Source organism: Poecilia reticulata, chromosome 19, assembly GCF_904066995.2.
Source record: "Poecilia reticulata chromosome 19, P_reticulata-male-v2, whole genome shotgun sequence".
Taxonomy (NCBI): domain Eukaryota; kingdom Metazoa; phylum Chordata; class Actinopteri; order Cyprinodontiformes; family Poeciliidae; genus Poecilia; species Poecilia reticulata.
In genome coordinates, this window is record NC_088848.1 from 5,119,689 (window position 1) to 5,144,620 (window position 24,932).

The 24,932-nt window shown below is 38.8% G+C and overlaps 1 protein-coding gene across 1 annotated transcript in view; it reads right to left on the minus strand.

The window, feature by feature from the left end:
- The window catches only part of LOC103481331 (protocadherin-15-like), a 222,603-nt gene that overhangs the window by 184,937 nt on the left and 12,734 nt on the right, over nucleotides 1–24,932 (minus strand). Inside the window, exon 2 of the mRNA XM_081600402.1 lies at nucleotides 4,137–4,287. Coding sequence (XP_081456528.1) covers nucleotides 4,137–4,269 — 133 coding nt within the window. The 5' untranslated portion in view covers nucleotides 4,270–4,287. The remainder of the gene's footprint in view (nucleotides 1–4,136; nucleotides 4,288–24,932) is intronic.

Here is a 24,932-nt window from a genome sequence, read left to right on the forward strand (position 1 = left end):
ACCTTGGAAACCAAACATATGGCTTGTGTCTCGATGCTCCAGCCAATTACAGTACAGCAGACTTATAGTGTGGCATCCAACCAGCTAAAACCATTGTTTGTCTTGGGACCCATGCTCATTAAAAACACATTGGCAATGATCCATATCATGAGACCAAAACTGACTAAAACAACATTCTCTAGAAGCCCAGCATCATTAGGATAAATACTAATGTCATGAGCAGAAATGCCATGATTATGTCTGCCACTCTGTTTCTGAGACCTGTGATTAGGTTTAGAGCTGTAAGTAAATAAGCCAGTTGCACAGTGTTTGCTCTATTAGGAGACAAGTGTCAGAATTCTTTGGTTTCAAACACATGTACAATTTCCCCAAAACACTTTTGATGCAAATATGAGCCGCTTCTATCCCGCCAAAGAAAAGTTGCAGATGTTCACCTCTGGCTACAACCCCCTCAGCTAAATGCCAAGCAGATACATCTCAAAACCCCAGGGTGGAATGGAAAATTAATATTCTGATAAATTGAGCAGAAAGTCAAGAGTGCATTATGCTGATCTATCCCATCAGTGATGATTTAATTTAGGTTTAAAGCTGCTCCGGTTTGCCCTTAGTTCAAGGGAAAAGGAACGTGGCTGGTTTTCCAACCTTAAAATATTCGCTCCTATTTTCTTCCTATTAGTCATTCCCACTGGCAGGAAAGTGACACATACCTTATAGCAGAGAGGTGCATCTCAATAAATTAAGAATATAATCAAAAACTAAATTTATTTCTGTAACTCAATGCAAAAAAGAGAAAGTTAAATCTTATATAGACACTATGGATACATTGGGAGTTTGAGCTGAAAACACAAAATAGAGTATTATATGAAACCAACAAAAAGGGAGAGTAATGTTTATAACCTAGTTTCTACCCACTGACCTACACAATCATCAGGAAGACTGCTGACTCGGCAGGTGTTCAGCAGACAGGTGTGTCACAAAAGGTCATTAGATAGAAGATGGCTGTTTACAGAGTGCCATGTCCAAGTATATTATTAGAAAGTTAAGTGGAAGGAAAAAAATGTGGTCGAAAAAGGTGCACAACAAATACAGAACTAAACTATAAGTCTCACTTTTAATTGAATTTTTGAACTGAACTCATTTGTAATTGTTGTGTCTTTCATTATGACTTAACTTTTTTTAACTTTCAAAATTGGGGTAAACATGTAAACAAAGCAAACTACTAGACTTGTCACAATAACAAATTTAGCAGGAGGATAAATTATCCCAGATAAACAATTAAATCCTTTGTTTCTGAGACCATTTTCAAGTAATGTAGTCATGGCATAACAAAGCAAAAACACATTCTGAAAGATCAATAAACTTTAAAATCAAATAAATATTTAACCACAAGACTGGAAGACATTTAATTTTTTAAATAAATATGAAGTCTGTCTGAACAAAACAAACTTAATTCACATAAAACCAACACAAAATGAAAAATAAGAGAAAAACTACATAATCCAAATGAGATTGTTTTATTTATTATGTGATTAATTGATTTATTGTTGATTGTGGCAGGCTTACTAGCACCAACGTAGAGATTTTAGTAACATCCCCTGTTACATTTCCTGACCTAGCGCAAGATTGTCAGCAGATGTCAAAGTTTGAGTGTTTTGGCATTTGAGTCTAAGAGGTCCAACGTAGAAGCAGAGTAATGTTTTTACACTGAAGAAGCATCACTTCAAAACCAATCCAATGCGAACTTCTTTCTGACGTTAAACCTGATGTGCAGTCAGCAGATGTTAAACTTGATGACTTTCACTTTCACAACATCACAAACTCCAAACTTTTCCCTTTTAATGGGTCGCAGCAGGACAGTGATAACGAATGGCTACGTTTCCGTCCCTCCAGACCGCCACAACCGGGTAACAAGACGGGCCTGTAGCATTTCGGCCAGGTTTGTGATGCTGCCCTTGGGCACAGTGCTGTAATACGTTAGGAAGTTTTACAGTCTTATCCATCACTAACAACCATAAGGGATGAGTCTGTTCAGTCGTACATTCGTTATTTTGTTCCAAAAACGCAGCCAGAGCCATAAAGAGCCATCTACAGAGACGAGAAGGAGTCCTGCACCAGATGGTGTGGCCCCTGCAGAGTAGTGATCTAAACTTCATCAGGTTTGTGAGGGGATACATGAAAAATAGCATCAACTCGAACACACAGTTTAATGGAGGAGGAAACACTTTGCCCAAACCTGCTTCGTAGAGGTTTGCAAAGGCACCATTTGTATTACATTTAAAACTAAAAAAAAATTATTGCAATCGGCCCGTTCAACCAAAAAGACAATAAAAATATTCCCTCAAACTTTGGCCAAAGTGAAGAAACTATACAAGGCCTGTCATCATGATTAGCCCTATTATGCCACTGTGGCTGCGAGTGTCACTCTGTTGTTCTCATCTCTTTTGACTGTTTCATTGATGTTCCCTCACTGCTGGCTCGACAAACGGAGCAGCAGCCCTGAAAAGTTTGTACGGTCTGACACCTTTTACTGGTTTTATCTCGTCAGGTGTCAGGCTGATGTACGGGAGCACAACAAAAATGCCTGTAGTAAAACTAAGAGAGCAACAGCTTTTATGTTGCAGCCATATGTGAATTTAATTGGCAGATCTCAATTGATTGGAGAAAAAAAATCTGCATTGGTTTTGCTGAATAGCTTTGCATAAAATGTTTTGAAAAAGTCACTTCACTCGCCTTTAGACAAGGGCATCTAAAGGCGAGTGAACAGTGGAGTATTTACCCTTCATTTTAAACCCCCTTCAGATCAAAACTCTTTTCTGTGAGGGAGATCTGAGATCTGGCCAAGGCAGACAACTTAAAGTAGATTAATAAAAAAATTATTTAAATAATTTAAATAAATGCACATTCAAGACGACAAATATTATTTCGTAAATTTCAAATTAATCTACAAGTTCTGAAGCCTCAAGTAGAAATGACAAAGTCCAGAGCTACTATTAGATGCATCCCTTCTCCTACAGAACCTGGATCAAATGAATGTCTCATTAATTAGCAGGCACTGAATGACTGCTGATGAACAAATTCAGACATCCTAGTTTAATAAAGACACTTCACCAAAAAACTTTTGATAAATGAAACGCATAACTTGTCTGATTGAAAGTAATGGCTCCTGATGACTTCATGAATGGGAGACATAAATAAGAGCAGTAACCTAACATGGCCTCGTAGGAATAAATGTGCAGACGTTCAAACCTATCACTGCTCAAGGAAGACTGGCAGGGATTCTCATACACGGTGTAATTATGAGTATAAAACTGGTATTATGTAAAAAAAATAAAAATAAAAATCTTGAATTGGCACAAAACGGAGCCAAACATTTTTAGAGAAAAAAACTGGAACATTTGTTTGTGAAGCAGAAGATCAATTTAAAAACCAAGGATTTCTGTACGGTACTAAATGTGACATTTAAAAAAAACAAAAACAAACAAAAAAGTTTTTCTTCTTAGAAGAATCCAGGATATTTCCAAACTGACTACAAACAGTTCATCGTTTTGTGTAAGCCATTTACAATCTTCTGTATTCTTTGATTTCCTGAAGAATGTGATTTTGGTTTCGTCTAATTTGAAAAGAGTTATGGTTTTTCTGAGCGATGTAAGTGGCAAACAGCAGATGTTCCATCTATGGTGCTTGCCAGTGGCACATAAAACTGCCTCTGAACACTAATTAAAGTGGCTCTTTCCTCTGCCTCAGCAAAAAACTTCATGAAATGATAAAAAACTTTTTTTTTTTTTGGCTGTTTTTTTGGCTAAAACCAAAAAAACTTGAAATAACTTGTTGCAATTAAGCACAATCTGGAACCCATTTGGTGGGACAGACCACTGATATTACCAAAAACTGTTGAATGTGAATGTTCCCTTTGTGGAAGCATGAATAAGGTAATGATTTTAATTTCAAAAGGCAAATGAAAACTTGTAAACAGAAAAAAACAGGAAAGTACTAAAGTAGATATATCATACATTAATGCTACGCATGACTTGTTACAGGTAAGAACAGACAGACAGAATTGATTCGAGGAATAAAAAGACAAGACAATGAGACGAAGGGGACAGGGAGAAGGACTTGCAAAGAAAGACGCTCCTTACCTTCCGTGTCTTGGCCGAGGCAGGCCGATAGCAGCAGGAGATGAAGGACTCCAGTTCTCATTACATTCATCCATCTGACCCGGCCTCGTGACGGCAGCCCCATTAATCGTGTTCCGACCATCCTCACCACCATGCTTCAACAAGCATCCAGCTGCGTAGAAAGGGGAGGAGACGGGAGGACGTTAATGCGGGTTGGCTGCAATCATTAGCCACATCTCCAGCTGTGGGAATGAAAAAGAACGTCCGGTGACCTGTGGCTTTCTTGCTCAAAAATGAAAGGAAACGCATGTCAAACTTTGGGTTGTTTCCATTTCAGTGGGTGTCAGAGGGAAGGAGGGTAGGTCCGATCAGGGTGGGTTCAGATTAAGCTAATGGGAATCATCCTTTGTCTTCCACAGAAACTACTTGCACACATCCATATCTACCAAAGGAAAAAAATAAATAAGATTTGATGTATCTCAACTGTATGCAGTCTTTTCCCTACAGACAGGCTTTAAAGAAAAGATTTCCTTAAAGGTTTTCACGTTGACAGTTCCCTGTGTTGCATCCTTAAGATAAAGATCTAAAAAAAAATCTAAAGCCTAGACACCATTTAATATTTATTTTGAAGAACAAAAAGCACACTACAATCGAAAATCTTTAATTGGTCTTTGTGTTAATGCATGAAAGTAAAATTGTAGATTTTTTTTAGGATGGCAAGCATTAACAAAAAGGAGACAGAGAAAAGGAAATGTTGGTGAGGAAGGCAATTTAGTGCTGGATAAAATGCCAGAGGTGTCGGATACATTTCAAATCTTGCTGTGGAAAATCTGCCACATGGAGAAGCAAGCATGAAAAAATACATTGGCCTGACATATGCTTATGTATTTATGCAAATGCAGCTTTTTTTTTTTTTGCTGTTGTTCAAGCAGTTTAGGATTAGAATAATTATGCATTATAGACAGAGCAAAGAAAAAAGTCCAGAGAAGTTCAACAAACATTTATATTCTGAATGTACTGTAATGCGGCTCCCCCACAGATTTACAATGGATTGGTTTCAACTCAAAGTCATCAAGCTTCTTGACTGACTGTTCGTTCATTTGTATAAATATCTTTGAGTGCAACAGAAAGCATCCTTGGGCTCTCAGCACAAACAGTCCAGATGGTTCAATTTCATTTTGAGCGTGTTACACATTTTTTCTCTATCCATTTACTCAAACAAAAAAACACAGATTTTTTTTCCTTCATGTAAATACTTGCATTATCACCTTATTGCATGTTGAGCAGACAAGAGAACCAATGACAAAAAAAATCTGCAACTAAAAACTTTTTATTTTACACTTAGGATTTGCATGAGTAACACCTTTACCCAAAAACATGCAAAACAACGTCCTTCCAGAAAGAGCCATTAAGCTCTACCCTTTGAGGAACAAAAAGAGTTACCGGTTTAATTAGAGCTGATTCATGAAGCTCCCATGGCAGACATTACTGTGGCAGAGTCAGATTACTGTTGCCCCTATTCTCTCAATGGAGATTGAGTTGGTTGACAATGAAAATGTAATTGGGATATTCTGCAAAGCCCCAGAGGTGAAATCTAGCTGACTTAAACCGCTAACTTTGTTCGAGGATGACACTTCAGACACATAATGTGGGCATGCTCTCAGTTCTGCCGTTTTCATCTATCCATTTGGGAGTGTAAGCGGATGTGCTGGATAAAGTGCTAGAGAACGTCTGTGGAGGGAACGGATGACATCTGACATTGTGAAGATATTCAGTCTTGAACAGAAAACCCAATGGTATTCCCCCCCCCCACCCCCAGCCAACCCCCACAGCTAGGTGTTTTTATGGATCCCAATATGTGAGATGTTTATGCATCCCTAATGTAATGTCAGACCTGCATAGGAGTTTTATAAATAACTCGGTTATTTTCAAAAGACTGAGCCACAGGGCAATTGAAGAAGACATGACACACTAGACTTCGTTTGCATCCCTTCCATTTGCGATGCTTTCAGAAGATTTAAAATCATATCAGATGTACAAAAGAAAATGTTGCAATCTGTCAGCCGAGAAAAACAATGGCAAGAATGCATTTGAACAAAACATTTCATCTGCATTGCTGTCATATTTTATTTCTCTTAGTTAACTGTGACAAAATATAAAAAATCCACTAGATAGTTCCAGTCATTGTGCACAATCTAATCTTTAAATGTCTTTTGGCTTCATAAATATATATGAGAAGTGATTCACTTCTGGGGGCTGCACAGTGGCGCAGTTGGTAGAGCTGCTGCCTTGCAGCAAGAAGGCTCTGGGTTCGATTCCCGGCCCCGGTCTTTCTGCATGGAGTTTGCATGTTCTCCCTGTGCATGCGTGGGTTTTCTCCGGGTACTCCGGTTTCCTCCCACAGTCCAAAACCATGACTGTCAGGTTAATTGGCCTCTCCAAATTGCCCCTAGGTGTGAGTGTGTGTGTGCATGGTTGTGTGTCCTGTGTGTCTCTGTGTTGCCCTGCGACAGACTGGTGACCTGTCCAGGGTGACCCCACCTCTCGCCCGGAACATTAGCAACCAGCAACCCTCCCGACCCCACCAAGGGACAAGGGTGTCAAGAAAATGGACAGATGGATTCACTTCTGGGCTGCAAAGTGAGGTAGTGGTTAGAACCAGTTCAATGTCAAAATGTCCTGTTCATGTTTGATATGTTTTCAAATTTTATGTGTCCATTTTACAATCTTTCAATCCATTTTTTTCAAACTTTCTACTCAACAAGATGCCACAAAATGTATCCAAATGTGGTGTGTTGTTCTTTAATGACCATGCAGTCTTATTGTCAGCCAGCTCAATAAAAGACTAAAAGTCTGAGAGAAATCACAATATGCAATTGCCTCAGAGAAGGAAGGTCAGTGTGGAGTTTGCTGCTTGTTTTCTCCGAGTTTATTTATGGCTACTTCGGATTTATTTCAGTTCAATATCCTATGTTGTCTCTTACAGTAAAAAGCACTGAAGTTGAATTACTCCATTATGTTACCTGGGTTAGCATGAAGTTCCCTCACTGATTAAACTGTTATGTCCTACAAGAAAGAAAGATGAACTCCACGACCTGAACAGATCTCAGCAGGTTCAGAAAATTGTGAAATCATTTCAATCTGCACCAAGATTAAGCGATAATGCAATGATCCTGAACTACTAGGACTTTCTAAAGATGAATATCAGACATTTGTTTGAGGGAGAGAAAAAAATTCACAGTTTTTAACCTTCTGTGGCCAATATTAATCAATTGTAAGATAAGAAGAAAAGCAGTGTAAGCTGTGCTGATATATTATCTCTTTTCCCCCTCATGTTTGGATTGGCATCACTCCGTCTCACTCAGGAACTCATCTTTTATCAGCTAATTCATATCAAACAGAACAACCAAAACAGTTCCATATGATGAACTGTATTTCCCTAAATAGGTTTCCTAATGATTTCAGTATTGTATTTTGGAGAGTGCTCCCCATTTGTTACAAAGATAATAAATATAGTTGAAAAAGTGTCTTACTGCAGCAGGTTTGGTTGTTTTGTGGTAATATTACATTTAATGGTCCTTATTACAGGACCATTAAATGCCTCTGTTTGCTACAGTCTGCTTCCTGCTTTTGGAGCGGTCTCCGGTCCCCTTGTCGTTCACATTCGAACCGCGACAGAGTTCACTTTAACCAAACCAAGATGGAGGTTTTTATGCAGACCAGAGTTCACTTTTTGGTTCAGTTGCACAATCACACATCCCCAAACAAACTAGAGTTTGATTAAAGCAACTAAACAGGGCCGGTATTAATGCGTCATTAGACTGCTGCATACACCCAAATAAAAATAAATAAATAAATAAAAATAAAAACAGAGGCAGACAAATCTGATTATTAGTATATCTGAAGCACGAATCAGAAAATTAATGAACAAGAAATTGAGCTCTCAGTGCAGGTCTGTTTTATATTTAAAAGATATAAAGCACATTTGTGTACACCATCTTGTCAAAGATATTCATGCACAAGATAATGGTAAAGCACTTGCATCTTACAAGTGCAATGGAAACATTTGGCTGTGGTGGGAGAGAGCAGTAAACACGTTTTCTCCTAAGTTGATGAATCGTGCCTCTTTGTCTGGTAAACTGGATGAGCTACTTGGAAATGGTACTTGCTTGACTGATTTGGTTCTGAATTAAAGTTAGTACAGAAGAGCTTATGGGGTTTTTAGTAGCTTTGCTAAGATGCTTTATTTCAGTGAAGGTCTGGATGTTCCCCCTCCATTTTGTGTATGTAGCACAAAGCATAGATTTTATAACTTTAGAGTGTCTTGTGTACAGAAGCTAGCACCGGTGACACTTGTGCTTGTTAAAATTTGTTGCTTGTCTTACTTCTATTCAGAGTACAACGTTTAGATGACGCCACAAAAACACTTTTCCACCAACCGCCAAACATGAAAAGAGTTAAAAAAAAAGTAAAGAAAAAAAAAGTCAAATTTATTTTTATAGAACATTTCTGAAACCAGGCAGTTCAAGTTTTGCTCTTGGCACTGCATCAAGAAGAACTGAAAGAAAAAACAAAAACCTCTGCAGAAGATGCTGAGTGCAACTTCCTTCACAAAATATAAACAAAGATGGAGTGGCATCAGATTTTAGCAGTTGTAGGATTGCTCTTGGCAAAAGATCACAAGCCATTTCTCCCTGCAGTGCTGGGCTTGTGCATTTGCTTTGGTTGCATTTACCCAGAATGCCCTAATCTACAGTCTGCTTCCTGCTTTTGGAGCGGTCTCCGGTCCCCTTGGCGTTCACATTCAAACCGCGACAGAGTTCACTTTAACAAAACCAAGATGGAGGTTTTGATGAAGACCAGAGTTCACTTTTTGGTTCAGTTGCACAATCACACATCCCCAAACAAACTAGAGTTTGATTGAAGCGACTAAACAGGGCCGGTATTAATGCATCATTAGACCGCTGCATACATCCAAATAAAAATAAATAAATCACTTATTTTTTGAAAAGTTTGAAGCTGATTTTAATTTACAAATTTTATTTTATTTTTTAAAGTATTTTATTGCAACAACTAGGCAAAGATGCATAAAAGAAACCAACACAACACTTTCAAATCTTATTTGAAAAGTTATAAAACTATTCGCTGGACTCCAGGATCAAAGTTCCAAATAAAGATTTTTATTGAAGATGATTTCTACAGTTGCAGAAAGCCTAAAGTTTTTTAAAATTTTATTGTTCGCTCACTGAATAATTGTTGCTCAAACACACTCAAATTAACATTCATCTGTGGTCCTTGTTGGTGCTTCCAGTAATACTTGTGCTGATGTAGTGGAAGGCAGCCGAAGTAGATTAAATCAGTACCAGGGAATCAATCAACACTTTTATAAACAAATCTCTACAATTAACACCAGCAGCAAGAAGCCAAACCACCGTATCACCGCTTCTAAAAAGCATAATAAAGATCAAACAGTTAAGCATTTGATTCTAATCCTGTTTAATGCTGGCGAGCACCTGCACAGCTTCTAAGAAAACGGAGGATAATGAATAAATTATCTTTCTTCATGACTCACCAGTTGTTATCACTGCAGAACAGTCCCAGTCGGGATCAGTTCAGGATAACAACACTCAGACAATGTCAGAGCCAGGAAGAATGGCTGTCTCATGTTTAATTCTCTTGTCTTCTATTGACAGCTCTGTTGCAAACAATTGCAGACCATGCTGTAAGCGTCAGAAACCAGGATAAAGTGCATTAGGGCTGAAGGCACTTCTCTACTGCTAGAACTTCAAAAAGTTTGATTCCTCCAGAGAGGAGCGGAAATACACCCCACAGAGAGGCAGGCATACTCAAAGAAAACGAAACATGGAAATCCGATGGAACCGGAGAGACGGGGGCCGATCAGACAACGAGAGAAGAGACGGGAGGGAAGGCTGAAACAAAAAGAGTGACAAGCAACAACAAGAGACTGCGATACAAAAAAAGGAATTCAAACCAAGCAGCGAGACGAAAAAAGAATCACCAAGGCGGAGTCTGTGACCTGCACTGGTTTTACTAAACATGAACAACCTTTGAATCAGGTGTGATCACAAGGGGAAGATGCACAAATTAAAAGAGAGCACAGATAATGTGAGGTAAGTGTGAAATGGAATCTTAGTACTGAAACAGAAGCAACAAGACGCATGGAAATCCGAAAGAAACGGAGAAAAAAGAACTAGAAAAGACAAAGGTAAACTTTGTGAGAGCTAAAAATGGTAATACAGACTCAGCAGCCTTGAGGGAAAGCAGGAGAGTTTTGTATCTTGTGTAAGGTCATAAACTTTGTGATCAAATTTCTGTCAATCCAAATGACAGATAAGACCTTGGTACTAAAATTCTGAGTGTTTTTGCTGAAAAAGACAAATTGCAATATTTTCCTTGAAGTCCCAGAGCTGAAATTTCCCCATCTGTCAGTCCGTCTACTTGTTTGCCAGTACTGTTCATCAATGTCTGTCAGGTTCTCTGATGTCAAAATTTCTCTCTTCTATTCTTTTATTTCAGACATTCCTTTTCCCCCCCAAAAGCTTTATCTGATACAGCTTACTACGAGAGGTTAATTGTCTTACACAGACATTCTTTCCTGGAATAGAAGGACAAATTCCTTATTGTTGGATGTCTGAGAAAATTATCTTTGGCTTCTTCAAAGTGCTTTAGAACTCTTGCATGAAATGAAAATTTAGAAAGTAAAGCATTGTGGGACAAAAACCCCCTGACATCACAGGCTCTTCTACTCTATCACAAATAACATGCCCAACGTCAAAGCGCTCTCTGGACAAACAGAATTTTAAATACAGCTCAAACTTTTTATATCTGCACAAAAATCTATTTTTTAGCATGTTGTAGTGGTACTTTCCACTTTAGACCTGATTCCTACAGCACAGAACCTATGGATATGTATGATTCAGTATTCTGTAAACTGTGCATTACTTTACTAATAGTGACATTTATCATCAATCCTAGTCATTAACCACTCCTAAATTAGGAAGCAGAGTTCTCCTAAAGCTTTACAATAATCTCTTCTACTTTGCAGCATATGTTCGATCAAATATTTTCAGAAAAATAAAATCCGGGGCATTTATATTCGGGAGCTTTCATTTCGTGGAAACGATCGCCAAAGGTAAGTAGACAACATAAGATATTTATTCCAGCACAGCTCAGCAAATGCTTAGTTACACATTCTGAATTGAGTTTGTGTGTAAAAGCGCTTGCAGTGCTGTGCTGTCAACACGAATTAACTCATTTGTACGGCACAAACAACGTTTGCAAATAAACATACAGCGGGATTTGCATGTTTTGTATCAAAAGCAATCCACACCAAATCCTCACCACTTTGCAGCATCAGTAGGGAGCAAAGCAGAGGGATTCACATTCTTGACACATGCAGTTGTGTTGACCGGGCTGTCCAATAAGCTAATGGCCGGGCACTTTGCCCATCTTGTTCCGCCAATCTCACTGAGTGTCAAAGTGACAGTCAGCACCGGTGAGTCCTGAAGAACCAGCATCCAAAACACCACAATTTTCCTGATTGTCCCCAAGTGCTACAGAGAGAGAATCACACAAAAACACACAGGCACGCACGCAATACAAGGAAGAAAAGTATATACCTCCTAAGTAGATTTAGTTCAAGTGTTCAAAAGAAAAACAGAAACATACAATTTCAAAACGTACATCTAAAGTTTGTCTCCTGAACGACAAAAAAAAAAAAAAAAAAGCCTTGCTTTGTAGTTCAGCATTTTCTTCCTTTACACTTCAGCATTCCTGTGAAATGTTGCTGTATAAGGGAAATAGTGTGGCATAAAAACAAAAGATAATTTATTGATTAGTCCATAAAGGCCTGTTTAAATTGCTTTGGATCATAAACTTTGATGATTTTATTACATTATAGTGGCCAAAAGGTGATTTATTTATTTTCTAAGTCACTTCAAGGTGGACAAAAGGCAAACTACTGCATTAAAAGTGAAGTAAAAGAAGGATGCTTGAAGACAGTGCAAGACGGTCATTGTGCTTTACGTAGTAGATTTACAACTTTTCACAAAGTTACATGAAGACATCTCTCTTCCACCTGCCGTATCTCAGTGATGTCGGTTTCTTCTCCACTTCGGGGTCATTCGATTTCACTCGAGATGAAACGTTGGTATTTTCATCTGCACTTGAACTCGGTACCACAGGGAGAAAAAAAATTAGTGCGTCGATGTCAACAAAACCGGCACTTGTTGCGTGACCTGAAGTGCTACCAAAAATGAATGAAGCAATTTGTGAAATTTGTTCCCATCTGCCTCCAAGGACGTTCGCTTTCTAACAGTAATCACTCCGGTGCAGCTGAGCTCACTGAGGGCACAATAAGATAAAATTTCAGCTTCAGAAACGTATGTATTGATTCGTTGAGCCACTGCAGGAGCAAAATGACTGAAAGCAGCGGAACATAAACTAGTGAAACTACCAAAGAAAAAGAATAAAGATGACAAAAAATGTAGGGGTTGATTCTTATTTAGTCATTAAATTAAGCCTTATTGTTTTGATTTTTCTGTAGAAGGATCAGTTCGTAGGTCCACAAAATAAGTGAAAGTTTGCACTGAAACTAAATGTCCATATGCTTCACCCTCATCAGCATGGCAGACAGGAAAAGCAGGGCCGATTGAGGAAGTGCGGGTATAAGAAATCAGGTCACCATATCTTTCGGCAAGATTCTTTTGATAAGTCGGTCATGTTGGCACTCCTGGATTGAGAAGGTTTAAAATTATATTTGGGCTTTGCTCCGTCCTTGGGTCCTCTCTGACACTCCGTGTTGTAATATTTATGAATGTTCTTTGTCGACAAGCTGTGAAGGATTGCAGAGTGCGCTTCAGCCTCTCATTTTCTCGCCATGAAAGCTGTAATGTACATTGGAGAAAATGCAGCCATCCACGATATAATAAGTGGAAGAGGGGAGCCTTGGCAGCTATCTCTCAGAGCTGCAGCTCAGGAGAAATGACTCCTATTAAATCATCGGTCCGTTTACAGGTATCGCCACAAGCCAAACGCGGTATTTTTTTATTTTCCTTCAAAAACCGTGCAGCATACCCATCACTGCTTTGCTTGCAATTTTTTTTTTGGTTGTACAAAAGTTGTGGAATTTGAAAATTTGTGTTGCAGTTTTGTTTTTGTTTTACACACATTGGAAATGTCAAAGTCTCAAGCCTAATTACAAGTTTGCCAGCCTGCCACTTTTTAACAAAAGTTGTTCTTTTACACAATCCGACTATTAAATCTTAATATATATATATATATATATATATATATATATATATATATATATATATATATATATGATGCCTTTTTATTGCAGAGAGATGTCATGTCTTCTAATGACAACCAGGGGAACCCAAAACATTTGTGCAATACCTTTTGAATTTATGCTCTACAAACTTTGCCTAACTTTTTTTTTTTTAAAGCATTGGTTCTTAAATCACACTGTTGAACAATTAAACACATAACCAGAAGGGCAACAGAGATTAGAGATGCTCTCTAAATCCAGCTACCAGAATCAGATACTCATCAGAATCTAGACATTTTCCTGAAACCGTCTGGGTCCGTCAGTCTTTACAGCAAGAAGATGCGGATTTTATACGAGTCTCTTTTAAGGTCTTTTAAGTGTCAGCTTAAAAAAGGTTGATGCATTTTGCTAGTTTAGTGGCAACAATTCCAAACAAGAGGATTTCAAAGTGGAAGATTTCGGAGAATTTCATTCGTTTTGCTATCTAACATCTTAGAGAATGCTTGCAGCAACGGGTGTGGGAGGGTGAATGTTACAGTATTTTCTGGGTGACCGGAGCGAAACTGTTCTGTTCTTGACAAACTATGAAAAGAAATTTAGATGAAAGAAGCAAATTAAATGGTGATGAAATTAACGCCTAAGCGATTTCATACTTTGCATCTGGTACGTGTCTCCTGTTCAGAAGGATTTTTAGTTTTGCTTTGTTTTTTTTTTTGTGTTTTTTTTAAAGAATGCAGGTTAAATCTTAATATCCCCAATAAGGCATACGTTTTTCTATCTCTTCCATTTCTTGTAGTTTTTGTTTTTCTCTTCCTGTAGGCTGTTTGAAGGGCTGATGTGGAAAAATTTGGAAAAAAACAACAACATGATATTCAGGATGTAGGAGGCATAATGGTGGCTTTTCAATGCATCCTGGATTCTACCTAAGTAAATGTAGCAATCTGCTTTTCTCTTTGAAACACACTCACACTCCGGTTCTTAATGCAAGATAATACGAAGAGATGTTGCTTTTTAGACCATACAGTTGTTAAAAGACGCAGTGCTCGTGATTTGTGCAGTCCTTTTTCCTCTACTTTTCCCCCCCACTTCCATATTTTCCCCAAGTAAAAACTTTCAAAGCAACTCTGTGCCACTCTCTCTCCTATTTAAGTCCACTGGAGAAGCCAGCGCACTGCACTAATGATCACAATATGAACGTGTTCCAACTTTAGCAGCAGCTAATTTGACCAAGTAGATGTTCCAGCTGACTACTCGACCAGAGTCTGAGCGGTGAGCGGCCGAATTAACAAGCAGAAACATGACAGCTGACAAGGACTGAAATCTGAGTGAGTGGAGAAGATGGGAGAAAAAAAAGGGAATGGTGTCCTTCTCTAGTCCAATATAAGTATGAGAAAATGTGAGCAGAGACAAAAAGCACACTGCAAAGTTTGGCGTTTAAGCCTTTGCTGTTTTTCTGTGCTCCCTGCTGTAATTAACCTCATTTCAGCAGGGCTCACCATCTGGGCTCAGTAAAAAGCAAGATTGCAATACGCCTTCACTTTGTTGTAAACTCTTCCAGCAGGCCTGCACTCACTACAAACATTCGTAGCTTCTGGACGGATGATGAGTTGATCCTCAGTTGTAGGTTTATGTCACGTTCTTTTTTGCAAGGCTTTTTTTTTTAACTCTTTCCTATAGCAAGCAATTAAAAAGCAGGCAAGTGCGTCATGGGTGCTGAATTTTAGGCATCATAGGGAGAAACACCGTGCTCTGTGCTGTTATCCTATTGTGGTTGTGTGTTTTCTTTGTTTCTACTGCTCAGCAGGTGCCACACCAACCGGTGCAGGTTGAAAGGGTTTGAGTACATCAGGTTTCAGGCTCTAGGAGAAGAAAATATAATTGGGAGACAAGCTGCTGCTCAGCCTAATTTCACATACAGCCCGAAATCCACATTAATGGTAGTTTTGCTTTATTCATACAGCCAAGTTCTAAAGTGAGTAAAAATAAACTACCTTTTAGACACTGGTTACACAACTGATTCTATTTTTTCCTCCCTGTTGTTTTCTTTCCAGAAATAATCAGTACGGCTCAATGTATTCCATGCCAGTGGGAGGTGATCATGTTGACATAAACAGAATAAAATTCAAAAGAAGACTGCGAGGCTGACAAATTCAAAAAAAAAAAAATCAAAATAATTACACTCTCTTCTACTTGTCACTGCTTTCCAATTCCTCCCAGAATGTAACTTTTTCAGCTTAAACGTAACATCTAAAAGTCTTCATCTGCTGCCATTCCTGGTGTAAGGTGGCATTATTTTCTTAAATATTGAAGCAAAAGTGCAGCAAATGTAGGTAAAAACATTTTTTCCCCCATTCACTCCATAGAATTATCATTGAACATAATCATTAGCTTTAGTACTCTTCCTACTTGCTGAAATTCACTATGGGAGCTGAAATGCATCAACTTAAACACAAATATGCACTTAGTATTCATTGACCTTACTTTGCAGTTAACGAACCCATCCAATACTATCATGTTGCAGTTAGAAACAGACCAAAGTGCTGGTAAACTGAGAACATATTAGTGAACAACAGGGCATGAAACAGAGGCCTGAATGAGCTGGAGAAACTGAGTCAATAATGGGAAGAAACAGAAATGGACAGTAAAAACCAGTGAGATTAAATCCTGATGGACGAGAAGAGAATAACGTTAGAGTAGATCAGGTGATCGGGAACAGCTGTGAGAGGGACCAAGCTGCCAGGCCGAGGGAAGGTGAATAATTAGCACAAAGAAGCTGAACCAACAGTCAAAGGAAGTACAAAACCAGGGTGGGAAAGAACAATGCTGATCTAACAGAACAAAACCCAATATGCAGAAAGAACATAGCATAATAATGAATAAATAAATAAACTCATAAATGGAAAGGAATGCACAAAATATGGCAAGACTTAATTAGTTTAAATGAAATTAATCAAAACACAAACAGACCAAGATCAAAACAAATACAGGCTTTGACCTTTTAGATCATTTTCTAAGTGGGAAAAACAAAACTAAACAGTGAGGTATTCTCCATTTCCCCGAAATCCACAGATTTTGTCTCGGTGTCTGTGTTGCTGAAAAGCGGTTGAGTTGATTTATCCACATGTACCTTTTCACATGCGAAGGGATGAATAATGAGCCATGTCTGGCGCTTAACATGGTGTTAGTGGATGTTAACCATGACAGATTGTGCTGCCACCGGTGACCACGGCTGATCAGTCAGATAGCCCTCACCTCTCCACTCCTCAATTATTTCACAGCCACATGAGCCAGCAGACGGCAATAAATCTCACGTCTTATTTCAGGCGGCTGATTCCTCTGCTAATGCCACGGATGCTACAGTCTGAATGTGTCAAATGCATGTTTTTCTTCTTCAGACAACAATGAGACTCTGAATTTTCATGCTCCAGCATGTTCATCTGCAGGCACATTGGAGAAAGTAGATCCAACAAGAAATTTTATACATTTAAGAGTCTTTTGCAGGATTGTTTACTTAAAGTATTAGTAATTAAAATATCTAGAAATTCATCTTAAATGAAGATTTATTCTCCTAGACTGCATCTGAGCAGATTTCGCAAAAATATTCAGGAGTAAAAACTTTGACGTTTTTGAACAAAAAATGTTTTAGCCTAATTAGTCAGTAAACTGGAGACTTGGTTTTACACATTTAATAAGCAAAAGTCTACACCTGTGTGCCTGAAAAATATCCCAACACCGATTTTAGCAACAAAATGTGAAAATTGACATCCCCAAAGAGCACACAAAACTTTTCTTTTTTTTTTTTTAAAAGAAACTTGAAAACTGTCAAGAAACCAAAATAAATCCTGCAGCCTGTGCGCTTGCCCAACTGAAAACATAAAGAGCAATTCCTTTCTGTCACATTCCCTGCAATTTCAAAACAGTCACTCTGAGATTATTATTATTTTATCTTTTTTCAAATAAGGTGTTTAAAAATTGACACATTTATAAAACTGTTTTCTTTTTCTTCTTCTTCTTTTCTAGATATCTGTCAAACACTCTCGGGGGATGTGTTACCGCCGCTGATTTCAACCACTAGCCTGGTTTCCAGGTAGTTCTCTCCTGAAAATGTCACCGTGCTAACACCTGCCTTTGCCAGCACAGTGAACTAATTCCACGGCACAGTATGCAGGCCTGACATACTGCCCTGGAACAGGCAGCCGGGCTCGCACACTGCTCTCAGCTGCCAAATTAAATGCTGTCACGTTACTGTGGCTGCAAAGCTGCTGATCCAGAGATCCGGAGTGCACTAACTCCACACACGGAGGAGCTGTGACTAGAGTCCCTCTTTAAGAATCCGTTCATTTTTTTTCCGTTTGAAAACGACCGAATAATTAATTAGACATTTCATAAACAGGATAAAAATGTTAGATACACTTTAAAACAAATTAAAATCTATTTCTTTTATCCATTAGGTAAGGATTTAAATCAGTTGCTGAATAATTATTGTCTCCAAAAACGTTCATCGATTCAATTCATGCAAAGTGCAACTGCCATTTTTTGAATTGATTAGCATTACAAGACTTGATCACAGAGCTTTTCTTAATGTGATTAAAGAGAAAATCCATCAAAACTGATCTTTCTTGAAGATTAACGACACTGGGTGGAAAAAGAATGAGGAGAGAGAAAACACGGGGGTGAAGTGAAAGAAATAACTGGCAGAAAAGTTTTCAGTTTTGTGCCGTGAAATAAGGACATGGAAAAATATGAGGCGAGCTGCATGAAAAAAAAATATTGAGGAGGTGGTGATGGGGAGACAAAAATAATTTAAAAATCAGAAGGCTAATTAATAACCTCTAAATATAAGCTTTTTCCATTGGTCTCTCATGAATAAAACAACATTTCATGAGCTAATAACTTTTGCCTTTTTTATTCAATTAGTTAAATTTGCCTTAAACTCTTTGGTGTTCAACACAAATTAGTAGAATAGCTCCTTTTGAACACTTGGAGAGTATTCAAAATTAGGTTCACTTTTACTACCAAAGTGAAACTAATGTGAGGAGCCACTCAAATGAAAAGAAATCACTCAAAAGAGACACTAACAAAAGTTACTTGGTCTAATTTGACTCTGTTGAAGAGGTGATGAGGCTGAGACATCCATCCATTTTCTTTACACCTTTGTCCCTTAGTGGGGTTGGGAGGGTTGCTGGTGCCCATCTCCAGCTAACATTCTGGGCGAGAGGTGGGGTCACCCTGGACAGGTCGCCAGTCTGTCGCAGGGCAACACAGAGACACACAACCATGCACACACACACTCACACCTAGGGGCAATTTAGACAGGCCAATTAACCTAACAGTCATGTTTTTGGGCTGTGGGAGGAAACTGGAGTACCTGGAGAAAACCCACGCATGCACAGGGAGAACATGCAAACTCCATGCAGAAAGAGCCGGGCTGGGAATCAAACCCAGAACCTTCTTGCTGCAAGGCAACAGCTCTACCAGCTGCGCCACTATGCAGCCCGAGGCTGAGACAATGTAACCAAATGAAAATCTGTACCAGCGCACAGTGGATAAAGACTGACATCAATCAAACGGCCAAAGTACAAGAATACAGAAAAGTACATCAGTCAAGCAGTTCATTTTTATTGTGTACTTTTCTCAAGGCAAATAGTTGCTATTGAGGCTATTGAGGCTATTGAGGCTATTGAGGCATACTCTGATTCATTGTGTAAAGTCCTGACAATTCTTTCATTTGTTCCTAACAGAGCACTTTGCTCTCAGACTGCAGGTTTACTAGTGCATCCTAGAATTTCTAAAAGTACTGAAGGTCGATCATTTAGAGTTCAGGTCCTCTCACGTGGAACCTGTTCTAAGTTTTAGACACCTTGTCTACTTTTAAGACTTAAAATGTTCCTTTTTCATGAAGCTCATAGTTACACCAGTTTAGGTTGTTCTGAGCGATCTCTGATCTCTGATCTCTGGAGCACAAACTGAGTACTTCTGCTCACACTGCTACATTCGCCTCCTCCTCCTCTCCATTTTTGCATTATTTGCTGTTTTGTCAGCTTCTAGCTGCATGTTCTCTCCAGTTTCCTCCCTACAGAAGCTACACCTGGTCTGGCGTTCTGTTCAGATGTGACACTTTCCTCGGAGGGAGGCATCAACTAAGCTCCTGCCGCTGCCAGCAATTTAACGTTCTCCTTTTATAGACGATGCACTTGGCCTGGTCTTTCGTTGTTTAACCTGGTCTCTCACCCCTACAAAGCTTTTAGCTGAGCTTTTGTTGCAGCTAACTGTGCTTGCACACTTTCAACCTTTCGTCTTAAAAGTTTTGACCAATCCAGAGTTTGTCTGCTTTGCTGTGTTTCTCTCCTACTTAAACTCGCTAAAGGAGCCACTGCTGCCAATGATGTGTTACTTTTCTTTAACATAGAAAATACTCCTGGATCAATAACTTTTTTTTTTCGTTTTCTATGTTTGCTCTGTGTTCTCAAAAATCAGTCGGTTGTGGCAGATGGCCGTTCACGCTGAGCCAGGTTCTTTCCTGTTAAAGGGGAGTTTTCCTCTCCACTGTCGCTACATGCAGGCTTATTATGAGGGATTGCTGCAAAGTCAATGACATAGATTGTCCACTATCGCTACAAGTTAATCCAGATGATGTAAATGCTGAAAATCAGTGACTTGGAAACTACTGGATCTCCTTAGACAGAATGATTTTTTTAAAACAAATTTGAATAATAAACTGACCTTGACTGTGTTGTTTGACGACTAAAATGAATATATTTCCCGTTTCTTCATGAAGCATGTTTTGACTGATGCGACTCCAGAGCCACTTACACTGTCTAAGTGTTAGAGCTGTTACTGTACAAGCATATTTTAGAAACATTTTAAATCTAAAATAAAATAATTATGGAATTTAGCATCAATTAGCAACGTTGGCATAGCTAGAATTCCCAAAATCCTGTCAGCGTTTCCACATCCAGCAAACTTCATGACAGTCTTCCTACATCTGCTAAAGTGTTGCTCTCACGTTGCAGCTTGACTAAACGTTGCAGATATGAACACTGCAAAAATATAACTTCATTCTTAAACAGCACTTAATCAGATTTAACTTTATGTCGATGCTATTATAGCATTTTTAATTAAAATCCAACAGTGTGTGTTCAAGTTGATTTTTTTATATATACTGTATCTGCAGAAACATGCAAAACAATTGGAGGATCTTTCTCAAAGCATCTGGACACCAACAACTATAACATTTAACACAGAAAGACAAGAGTCTGAAGTTGAGTAAATTCTTCAGTAAAATCATTTGAATGGAGAAAATGTTTTTTCAAAGGGAAAGGTACATTTTCTAATGTGGACATTTCCAGTAAGAACAGAATAAATCTCATCAGGGCCCCGTAAGCTTAATCTTTTTCCCTCAAGGTTGCTCACTGCGCCACGAAAATCCTCAACCTCAATACATGCATGGAAACCTACACCATTACCAACGGAGCTCCTCTGCAGACTGACAGGCGCCTCTTACTGCTCAGTGTGCTGCCGTTTCATGCAGACTTATGCTCAGGAGAGTTTCTTGGTTAGGTCAATGTTGTTTTGGTCACTTCACAAAATATAGCACTTAACCACAATGTATTGTCAAAAAACTCATATATTTGGGTGGAAAAAAATAGCATGTGTTTGAAAGATGGGGGTTTAGCTTTAGGCTATGAGTAAAAATTACGGAAAATGTATACATGAAAAAGTTGCAGATCAAATTTTACCACATTTTAGAACTAGAAAACCTACAAAACTGGAATGGATGAAACAATCATAATTCATCTTTCCACTGAATTTCAAGTCATATTAAGGTAGGAAGCAACTCAAATCTAAGCGGTTTGGTCAGAGTTCAGGCAATGAATTCATCAGCTAGCTCAAGCAAAGACCCAGAGGCGTAAAGCTATCAGGTAATAAAATGCTTCTTTTTTTTGTCTTTTTTCTAACCTGTCAGTGTAACCACAACAGACTCTGTTCTCAGAATAATGTTTTGACAGCTACATTACTCTAGTGCAGTTTAACATTCACAACTAAGGCATGAACTGATAAAGTGGAGATTTAAAAGTCAGATTTGCACAAACCGCAGACTGCTTTGCTAAAACGACGTAGGATATTTTGGACAGAGTACTGATGCTGGTCAGAACTGGAGCAGAAATGACATTTATCAGAGTGATGGCAGAATGTTAGTGTTTGGAATTAGAGTTTTTGTCACAACTGTTCATTCACGAATGTGGTATTAAAGGTAGAACAGGCTCAACCAAGAGAACTTTTAAATCCCTGGATAAGTGCCGGTTTGTTTAGTCTCTAAACTGCAACACAACAGGAGTTCTTGTGACTTCCTCCTGCCAAGTGGATAAATCTTCATAGAAATATTAATTCAATGAACTAAAATTCCAACTGAAGGCTTGCCTCATGACTTTTGCCTCAGGTGTTTATTATCATTAATATCTCAATTATTCATTCTAAAAGTTGAGGCAATAACTCTTATGCAAAGTTTATCATTGTTCTGAATTCTTTTGTCTCTCACACTTTTTCACACTTCAATTTCAGACATAGAAATAAACATAACCATTAAGAGCACAATTGAAGACAAATATGTAAAATCAGTGATTCGTGCCCTTCAAGTAAAAACAACAATTTTAGCCAGTTATAATTGCATGAAGCTTAATGAATTAACAGGCACAATGTGGTTCTTTAACACTCACTGAGATAACCGTTTTTGTCCACCATGGCAGGAAGAAAAATAAATGCGTTAACCAAAAATGACAGCAAAAGTACAAGAACAGACATTTCTGTGAGTTTGTAGACTATTTAAAAAGCATTCAAACGTTAAAGTCTGAGCCAACAGTTACATGTTTGCTCATTTCTTTTGAAAAACAATAGCAGCAGTAAGCTGCTGAGACACTCAAACACCCGGACACATGCTGTGGTTTTGAGCACTCTACTTTCACAGCTCTTATAAAGTTTTGCGTGTCATTATATTTTACACAATACAAATGAGCAAACATGTTTGTGCTCCCTCTTGGCATTTAGCAACGGAAATGGGGACAAAAGAAAAAAAAGAGGGGGACAAAAAAGCATCAGTATGTTTCCAAGTCTCACTGCTGTGCTTTGTAAAATGTTTTCCTCTAAAATAGTAACAAAATGCAACTAATTGGTCACAGCCTGGTGTCTTGACATAGCTTAAAACAACGAATAAGTTAGCAACAATGAGTTACTTTCATGCGTGCAACAGAACCAGATCCATGTTGAAAAAGTGCTCATGAGTTCAGCTCTGACAGTAAAAACAGAGAAATGTTTTTGGAGCTACTTTGTGTAGCGGAGCATCAATTGCAGGAGATGAGGGCAGCACTGTTGGTATTGATACGACTGCAAATGTGTATTTAATTAGATACTAAACATGCTTATTGATTCTAAGAAATCGTTTTGATGTGCAGGGGTGTGTTTGCCCATTGCATTTACTTTTTTCCCCCCAAAAGAATGAGTGATTGGAGTAGAAATAAATATCCTTTATTATCCCGCAATGGGGACATTTCTGTGCAATAGCAGCAAAAATGACAGACAATCAAAGCTAGTAGATTCTCACACAGACAGAAATATACACTGTATAAAAACAGAATAAAAAATCCCGAAAGATAAGGGTAAAAATTCAGCATAAATACTGTGTTCTAATAAAAAAATGTATCTATAAGTGATGTGCAACTGAATATCAGCAATTAACTCCACAAATACCAATACTTTTGCAAAGCACAATAAGGGCTCAAAAACCTTAGACTGAATCAGCAGAAGGTTCCAAAGACATAAGCTGTATGTGTATTTTTTATTTTTTTTATTAAATGCCTCATCAGGTCCTAGAAATTGTAAACACTTTGCTCTAATGTCCACATTATGAACACACATGACAGATTGTTACCGTTTTATATATGAAACACACAACAGAGATATCATCAGCTAGCTTCTTGATTTCTGTCATTTTAATTTATTTTAGCCAACCTGCCTGTGTAAAACTCTCCAGACAACACATGCCAAGAGTAATTATTTTATGGAAACAAGGGAACATTGCAACACATCTATCCTCACTGATTCCCTGTTGGTCTCAGGAGACCGAAAAACTTAAATGTCTCTGCAGTTACTGGATTTTAACATCTAAAATACTCTCTGACACTGAGCAGTTTCATGCTCTTCTTAAACGTGAGCATGAAAAATGAGATGACGGCGGATTTCAGGAGTTCCCAATTTCCCAAAATGTCAAACTTCTGATTAAAGTGTTGCTGAAACCACTTATCATTTAACACACAAGGGCTCAAATCGGCGACTTCAGCTCGCTGCGGGAGGGCCTTCACTTGTCGGATCTTTCCCAAAAGCACTTGGAAAAGTTAGCAAATGACTGTGGAACTATTTTTAAGCCTCCAGTGATCCAGTTTTAACTTTTCTGGGACTACATTTTATGGCAGGGCAATATTTAGCCAACTCGACTTGTCAGTGTGAAGGGAGAGTGAATGAAAGACATGGGGAGAAGCAGGAGAGGGGGAGATGGTGGAATCAGTTTGATGCCAAGAGCTGCACAGAAACCCTGATTAAATGCCTCCCCTAACTCACAGGGACCACTGATAAGACCAATGCACTCTGGGCGGTGTGTGGATCAGCGTGCGTTCCCTACCCAGAAAGCAACGGTTGTGTCTACGCACATGTAGGACCTGGACGGTGTGTGATTCAACGTGTGTGTGTCCCAACACCAATTCTCCTGTGTAAACATGCTGACCTGGCACAACACCAGAAGAGACTTTGAAGTTGGCAATAGCCACAGTAATCTCACTCCCTATATCTCTCACAGACTCTCGCGCACACACACACACACACACACACACACACGCACACACACGCACACACACACTCCGCTAAGCTAGAAGCAAGACTTAACATTGGTTACCTTCTTCTGGCGAAGCATGTGGCTGCTAACACAGACAGGCACCCACACATGCCAACATACTCATTATTTATATATATGTATATATATATATATATATATATATATATATATATATATATCCTGGCCGCCCAGGAACAGGCCTAAACACCAGAGCAATAGAGGCTCAGATCTACCACACCAGAGAAGACCCAAGGTGTAGGTTGTGCAAGGAGGCCCCTGAGACAGTCCAGCACATAATAGCAGGGTGCAAGATGCTGGCAGGGAAATCGTACATGGAACGACATAACCAAGTGGCAGGCATAGTGTACAGGAACATCTGTGCAGAATATGGACTGGAAGCCCCGAGATCAAAGTGGGGAACACCCCCAAAAGTGGTGGAGAATGACCGAGCTAAGATCCTGTGGGACTTCCAGATCCAGACAGACAAGATGGTAATGGCGAACCAACCGGACATTGTGGTGGTGGATAAAGAACAGAGGAAAGCCGTTGTGGTGGATGTAGCAATACCAAGTGATTACAACATCAGGAAAAAGGAGCATGAGAAATTGGAGAAGTACCAGGGCCTCAGGGAGGAACTGGAAAAGAC